The sequence below is a fragment of the Glycine max genome, chromosome 19, assembly GCF_000004515.6.
Source record: "Glycine max cultivar Williams 82 chromosome 19, Glycine_max_v4.0, whole genome shotgun sequence".
NCBI classification, from domain to species: domain Eukaryota; kingdom Viridiplantae; phylum Streptophyta; class Magnoliopsida; order Fabales; family Fabaceae; genus Glycine; species Glycine max.
This window is the reverse complement of record NC_038255.2, coordinates 11,662,139-11,670,836: the sequence shown is the minus strand read 5'-3', so window position 1 is coordinate 11,670,836 and position 8,698 is coordinate 11,662,139. Positions and strand designations below refer to the sequence as shown.

The window sequence follows — 8,698 nt, the reverse complement described above, 5'->3', positions numbered from 1 at the left end:
TCTACCACATCGCCATCTCGTAATAGTGAGGACAATTCTCGCTATAGTTGAGTCTTCATTCCTTGCAAATGATCTATCCTCTTCAATCTTCATGCTCTTCGGACCTAATCTCGTTGTTGCAGTTTCTTGCACGTGTTCTTGGTCTCAGACTAAGGGGTTTGTTGTGGTGAGTCTTCACACTCTTTTGAAATAACATATATCGCACTAGAAGGCAGGGGGTTAAATAGTGTGTTAGATAAAAATAAAAAAAATTCGCAAGGGATGTGATTTTCTCAAGCAAAAATGTCAAGAACTAAGTTTCAAGTGTATTATTCAATGAACAGAAAAACAAATTTGTTAAAAAAAAATCACTATTGTCCAATTCTATAAAAAGGATATCATCACAAAGGTGTACTCCAAATGCAAACTGAAAAAAAATAATGGAACTCACAAACCAAGAGGGGGGTAAGGGGTAAATTGGTTTTGAAATCAAATCAAACTTAAAAACAGAGTTTTAAAAAAACTTTTGATACCAAGGATCGTATCAAAAACAAAGTTTTGACAAAAATCAACATGTAATCAATCACCCTTACACAAAATCCTATTGTTAAAGTTCTTTTGAAAAAGAAGTTTCTTTAAAGTCAACAAATTGATCAAGAATACAATGAGAGAAAGATAAGATCAAGAGAAGAAGTGCACTAATTTTTATACTGGTTCTATATCTCTAGAGAAGCTACTTCAGTTATCTAATTCAATCTGAATTATATTTCCACCATGCACTTTGATTTCTTACAAGCAATCACAATTAATCTTAGTTCCTACCTAGAAAAAGAGACTAAGGTACCCAACCCTAGGGTTGTTTTTGAATAAGAGCCTAAGAGACACCTACCCTTAGCCCTAACTAGAAATTCTTATTCTAGCATCTTTCAGATACTCATGCATATGCTAAACAACATGTAAAAACATATGAAAACTTAAGTCAAGGAGAGACACAACCTGGTCATTCAAATGCAAGAACCAATGCTTGATTAAATGGATCTCTTATTGATCTCACAAGATGTTAACGACTCACTCTTACCTTCAACACTTCAAAAATCAATACTAGAATCTGTGAGTCACACAAACTCATTCTAAAACACTTATTCTCATTCGTTGAAAGTGAGAACACAAGGTGACTATTTATAGAGAAAACAATTATAACTACTTGTAATCGATTAAATTTCTAATGTAATCGATTATTTCAAAGAAGTAATCAATTAGATTATCATTTCAATCGATTAAAATGTTCTTCGTGAAACCTTGATCACTTCTGGGAACACTTCCAAGAACAAAGTAATCGATTATGATCACCTGGTAATTGATTAAAGCAGAGACTCATGAAAACTAGACATTGTATCAACTGAACTAAGTAATCGATTATAAATAGCTGGTAATTGATTAAACCAAAACAAGGATCTCTCTGCAAGCTTCTCAAAAGACTTGTGCAATCTATTATGAATATCTTGGTAATCAATTAAAACAGAGAGTTTAATGCACTGAACAAGTTTCTAACTTTAGAAACAATCTCCCTACCTCTACATTATGATGCATGATGTACATATGGAAAGATAAAGACTAAGATACAACAATCAATACAAATGTCAGTTAATGAGTTGGGCATGTAAAAAGGAAAAACTTCTTCAAGCTTGAAAGCTTTATCTTCATGTAGCTCTCCCTATCTCTAACAAAAACTCGTGTGTCTAAGTGTGTTAGGATATGCATAAGAGGATACAATTTAAATACCTTAAGAGAGAAGCAAAAACACTCAATTTTATATTGGTTCACTTAATCTGAGCTACATCCAGTTCTATTTCACAATCATATGAAGGATTCTACTAATCATAATTCACTCCTAGAAAATGATGAATAGAAACCAAAATGAGCAACCAACAAAAGTGGGTGACCAATAGAGACTAAAAATATCATTTGTTATTTGCCCAAATCAGTGATTGTATTGGCGATCAATGTTTTGGTAGCAACCCGCATAGTTGCTAATCCAATTGCAATATTGTTTAAAATGTATTCTAGAAAACCTGGAGATTGATTAGGCAACTATTACGTTAATTGGATTAGCGACTGTTTCTAATTCAGTCATTAATAATTACGAATAATGACTGAATTTATTTTGGTCACTAGTTAACAAAACATCGTAGTTGCATACCGATTGATGATTAAGCAAGTCCCAATATGTCCCAAGTATAACCAAGGCCCAAGTATACCACTAATGACTAGTGAAGGCTCAATAAAGCCCAAGTGTAGCACTTAAGATTGATGAAAGTTCAATAAGGCCCGACTGTAATCTAGATGATTAACCAAGGCTTATTAAGGCCCAAGTGTAACCCTAATGATTGACCAAGACCCAAGTATACCACTGATGACTAATCAAAGGCCTAATAAGACCCAAATATAATGTTAATGATTAACCAAGGCCCAAGTATATCATTAATGACTAATTAAGGCCCAACTATAGCATTTATGATTAATCAAGGCCCAACAATAACACTTATGATTAATGAAGGTCCAATAAGGGTCAAGTGTAACACTGATGATTGGCCAAGGCAATTAAGGCCCACGTATACCACTAATGACTGACTAAGGCCCAATAAGATCCAAATATAACGCTAATGACAAACCAAGGCCCAAGTATATCATTAATGACTAATCAAGGCCCAATAAAGCACAAGTGTAGCCCTTATGATTAGTCAAGGCCCAACAATGGCACTTATGATTAATGAATGTCCAATAATGCCCAAGTGTAACCCTAATGATTGACCATGGCCAATGTGTATTACTAATGACTGACCAAGGCCCAAGTATAACACTAATGATTGACCAAGATCCAACAAATCCTAAGTATAACCCATGATGATTGACCAAGGTCCATTAAGGCCCAAGAATATCACTAATGACTAATCAAGACCCAATAACAATAACAAGATTTTTTTTCTAAAACTATACAACGAAACCATATTTTCCTTCTATTTTTAATTTTTTTCCACCCCAAATATATGCAACGGAAACAGCATTCCGTTGTATTTTTTTTCCACCCTGAATAAATGCAATGGAAACATGATTCATTGGTTTCCATTGCTTCATTTGATCAGGCATAACTTTTGACTTTTATGATCGATTTCAGGGTATAATATTCATTGGTCACCAACGTCATTGACATAAGTTCCCCATTGCCTTGCATTGCATATTTATATACTTATATTCCAATCAAACAAAGTTGATGCATTGCATGAAAGGGCATCAATCACCCTAAAAAAAAGTTATAGATGTACATCATTTTTCTTTGACGAACCAACTAGACAATTATAATTCCACAATTTCATGTTATATCCACTCAGATAAAAGTAGAGTTGACTATTATTAAGAACAATTTTTCATCCTTTAACAAAAGTATGTCATCAACAGAACAAGAAGAGTAGCAAGACAAGAAAACATAAGTCAGATTTCCACATCATTGCCATCAGAAAAATAGGCACCCGACATTTTATTTTTTTACAGAAGTCACCAAACTTTTCATAAAACAGTAGTGCAGATTCTGTCCACTCCTGGCCTCCAAAAACTTGTGAAAAGTTTGTGGTGTCCTCCCCTCTTTGTTTTCTTGCACGTAGAAAACTCTGATGCAAGCAACTTGCAACTTTCTGGTACATCATCAAAGAAGACCATCATAAGCCAGTATTGTAAACAATAATTGAATTGTCGACAATCCAAAGCCAACTACTGTAAAGAAAAAATAAAGAAATCATGCACTATTAAGCAAAACATAGACTTTAATAAAACTTAACTGAAGATTTGCCAGAGTTCTTACATAATTCTGATTGGTTAGTTCCAAATGAATTTGTTTCCTGAGACAAACATAATAAAACAAAGGGTTAGTACTAGGATAAGTTTCCTCTAACTTAGAATCTAAAGTTTCATACTAATTCAAAGTTCCTAGCTCAAACAACAATATGGTTTATCTTTATGCAAGTTTATGTGGAGACAATTATGAATATATTGCAACCCACTCACAGTGTGTCTGTTAGAAAGTTAAAGAGTATTTTCATCATTTAGTTATTCTTTACCTCGTCCATCAAATTAGGCACTTTGTTCATTTCTAGAGATTCTACAAAGATTTTATCTCTATAAAGTTTGGAATGCTAGAAGCATTCAGGTACATCTAACATCCTTGGAGTTTCCACAATTTTAAGGGAATCTGAGGATTGAGAAGGGCTTAGCGGAGTGCCAGCAGCTAAAGGGAATTAGGCATTTTTATTTGATTTTTAGAGAATATGAATTGAAGCTCAAAGGATGAACCTGGAGAAAAACAATGTTAGTAAAGATAGAAGAGTTTATAAACAAAAAGAAAAAGTGATAAAATAAAACTTACATGGAAGGCTTGTAGAATCTATTAGGAAGAATGGAAATTGTATATTATTCTCTCTATCTTTTTACACAGTGTGCAGTAAGTGAAGTACGATGGGATTCTCTTGGGAAAGGTTAACGAACTAAGCCTTTTGCACTCTTTATGCTCTTTCTAACTATATACATTGAAGTGAAAGAGCATACACTAGTATTAGTGAAGAGCTGAAGATAAATAATAACAAAAATACTTGCATAGATAAAATGGAAGAAACATTATTCACGTAAGGCTAAAAATTATTCCCTTAGTTTTACACACAAATTCTGTTTCACTTAACAGTGTATTACTCAAACAATAGAATAAGCCTTCATTGTTGACGACAAATTTGTTGATTTTGATGAGCACCTCATTGCAATCTTCAAGCACATATTCAACCTTTATGAAAAATATTCTAATAGTGCCTAAAATAAGATAGCCAAGAACTCTATTGCAAAATCTTGTCTGCAAAAGGAAAAAATGAAATGAAAAACATAGCATAACATTAACTTGGATTCCACAAGGCAGATTATAAACAAAACTTACAAGATTTTTCAGGTAAGCACCATCAAACACAATCTATATAAATGTGCTCTTATATTCTTACCAACCTTGAATATAATTAAATATAATTAACATGTTAATGGGAGCAAATATAGGTTCATATATTGAACTGAACCGAAATAAACAAATGTACAGGCTATAAAAATTATTTATAAAGATGAATTGATCCGGAGATCTTAGTACCCTTTAATTTGTTACAATTTTCATATATACATTGAATATTCTCTACGCCCCTTTAACATTAAATCAAGAAGCAATTAATGGAGGTCTAAAAATCAGAATTACAAATAAGATAATCTTCATTTTCATAGTCAACAAAATTTATTTTTGGTTTGCAGCCCGGGTATTGGTTCCTGTGCACGAGCCACCTGTTTGATGCACTATACGTGAGACTTGTGCACACATAAATCCAGCTTCACAATTCATCTCCATCTTCATAATCCTCCTACAGATGAAAACATATTCTGTAAAAAAGAAAAGTTATATATATATATATATATATATATATATATATATATATATAATGGTGTAGCATCCTTTGTCATCAGTTCAATTATTATAATTTGGAAATATTGAACCTATGTACCATTTTAGCATGATCGAAATAAATCTGTTGTAATTGATATCAAGGAGTTCTTCATGTCTTGTTAGTTGTCATCAACTCTATTTATCTTTTCTCTACTTCTCTCTCATGTTGTCCATTTATATTACTTATCATATTTAAATATTTTTATCATTCATCTCTCTTTCTAAAAAAACCGTAATTCCATTACTCATTACATCACCTATTTCTTTTTGTTTTTTACTATTTTCTTTTCTATCCCTCTCTTCTACACACATCTCATTTCTTTTCCTCACACACCTACCAAATTGTTTTACTCCTGTCACTTTTAAATATTCATAGTGTCTTTCATTTTTATAAACTTTGAAGTATGTTCATGATTCTCCATCACATATGATCGAGTTGGGAAATATTCAAGTAAAAAGAACTTGACTGATGAGACGTTGTCTTCTTGAAGTCGAAGATTGAAAGGTGAGACGGCAAAGAAGGGAGGTGATTCCTTTGATGAAGATTGTTTGAGGAGGAACTACTGCTCAATGCAAATTAGTAGGTGGAGTGTATGATGAGGAAGTCGTGTCCAGAACTGTTTGGTTCAAGTAAATTTCGAGGATAAAATATCTTTTAAGGATTAAAATACCTTATCGCTACTTAACTCTTTTAAAAAAACTTATTGTAATATTCGATAATTAAATTAACTACTACCAAGAAAAAAATAAATCAACGTAGGACATTTTTCTCTAACAAGTTACCATGTGTTTTTCTATAATTTTTTCTAATATCATTGAGTGTTTTTTCATATGAATCTTTATAGCATTTCAGTTTTGCTTAACCGATGTAGTTTTTCGCAAACACCGTTCTGTTGTGGTGGAGAAGCATGGGAGGGTTAAGATTCATGCACTCTTTTTCTCTCTTCTTTGTCTTCACCTTCTTTGGCACGCAATACCGTTTCCTCTTTAACTTTCTTTGGCCTTCCTTCAAACAATTATGAATTATCCTTCCAATTTTCAAAGTGTTAGTTTTTAATCTGTGAAATTATAGAATAATACTCTGAATTTCGGCAATATCCTTTTTCTTCTATCCATTAAGTGGCATGTTCTATAATCAGTGCTTAATTTTTTTATTTTTAGTAAGAGAATTGATTCAGAGGAATTTGATTCCAGAGAAAGAGCATACACTAGGAAAGAAAAAGGCAAAACAAAAAGAGAGTGTGTGATAAATTAATTTGAAATCTTTCTCAAATGAGATTCCGAATGATCGACAAACAAAAAGGCAAAAAGGCAAAGAAAAATTAATTTGAAATTCTTCTCAAGTGGGTCAGAAAGGAAAGAAGGAAGGAGATATATGGAAATTGAAAATCAGGTGACTTGTTAAAATTAATTTCTAATCTCAATCATTGAATTTTTTTAACTGTATGGTTAAAATTAATTCTTTTTATTTCTCATTTGAAATATCTCTTATATATAAATTAAATTTCTAGTTTTATTTTTTTAAAAAAATATCAATAACTAAAAATAATCTTATACTAGAGTACATCGCTGCTGAGCCAAATCCATCATTTTCATAGTGTTGGGGAATCTATTCGTTAAATTAAATACTAACTGTTAAGATTTTGTCTCACTTCATGAGACAATTAATAGTCAGTTAATTTTCAAACTTATCCTTTCTCTTGCTGAACTTTAGGTTTAAATTGTAAACACCGTTGTAAATGCTTTGGCCTTTAAGGGTATGTAGTATGGTGGACTAGGCAGACTTCAATGTAGGGACAATTTATGGGTGACTTAGGGTATTAATTAATATGTTTGTTACCTGAAAATATCTTCTACCTGTTACCTAAAACCAGCCAAACTGAATATGCCCGTGGTAGCAGACGCGTAGGGCAAGTATTAACCAAATCGAACTCCAAACAGAACAAATATTATATGTAAAAAATTATAATCCACAAAGGTTTTATTTATTAGGTCTAATGTATGGCGTGACTGAAATAATAATTAAAGTGATCAATTATCCAATAACTAGACAGTGCGAAATGATCCTCCATACTCCCAAATTAGTTATTGTTGTCGTACCAAGATTGCTTTTGAAGATAATCGATTATAGTCTTGTCCACCTGGAAAGCTTTGGTGAGAACCTCAGAAGAAATAGGCGGATTAGCTTTAAACAAAGCATTTGCAATAGTGATAGCTCCTGGATTTTGACTGCTAAGGCCAGCAATGGCAACAGCATTGCCATATCCCACATTCAATTGGAAATGAATCAGACCAATTGGGAACACAAACACATCACCCTTGTTCAGCACTTTGGTGAAGAGGCGATTTCCATCTTGATTGGAAGTCACAAATCCAACATAAAGAGTACCCTCAAGGACTATAAGGATCTCAGTGCCGCGAGGGTGAGTGTGGGGAGCGTTCAAACCCTTTGGTGCAAAATCTATGCGAGCCAAAGCTATGCCAAGCGTGTTTAGTCCCGGTAGTTGATCAACAAACACCTGAGTCACGTTTGAACCTACTGGGTTGTCAGTCTTCCCCGGTTCTACATGTCTGAAGAAATCTTCAGCTTTGACAAGCTTAGGGTCCTTGCAAAATTTCCCGTTCACAAACACTACAAATACAAGGCAAAAGGTCTTAATTAATAAAAATCATCAATCACAATAATTCTAGACAACGTCTATATATATGATGCCAATGGTACAAGGATTAATGTTTTTACATACCACCATCTTTTTCTTTGGCTGCCACACAGAAATCTTGCAGAGGACTAGGATCATAGGCAGAGACAAGAGAGGATGTCAAAGCCAAGATGGCAACAAGGAAGTACACAACTTTCATTGTTTTTCCTTAGTAATACACTCTTAAACAATTGTGCTATATGTAATTGCTTGTGATGATTGAATTGTGATTTATGTAGAGCTTGCTGATTGCTATTTATAAGTATGAAGCATTGAATTGGTTTGCATTTTATCTTGACCGTAATTAATTATTTATTTGATGAGGAATCATTCCTTAACAACTACATGCGTGCCTAATCAATGTGTAGACGTAGTAGTAGACGCTCTACAGGAAAAAGCAAGTGTTTCGGTATTACCGCGTCTATTTTATTATTTTATAATGGGAAGCCTTTTAATTCAATCACAGATCAGTTTAGACTGTGTCTCAGTTTCATAGACTTAG

At 33.1% G+C, this 8,698-nt stretch overlaps 1 protein-coding gene across 1 annotated transcript; it reads right to left on the bottom strand.

Moving 5' to 3' along the window:
* Positions 1–7,425: 7,425 nt before the first annotated feature.
* GER20 (germin-like protein) lies at positions 7,426–8,424 on the bottom strand. The gene is made up of 2 exons (NM_001358067.1): positions 8,242–8,424; positions 7,426–8,129 (listed from the first exon to the last, which is right to left on the bottom strand). The coding sequence occupies exons 1-2, from the start codon at positions 8,354–8,356 to the stop codon at positions 7,579–7,581; spliced, it is 666 nt and encodes a 221-aa protein (NP_001344996.1). The 5' UTR covers positions 8,357–8,424; the 3' UTR covers positions 7,426–7,578.
* Positions 8,425–8,698: the final 274 nt, after the last annotated feature.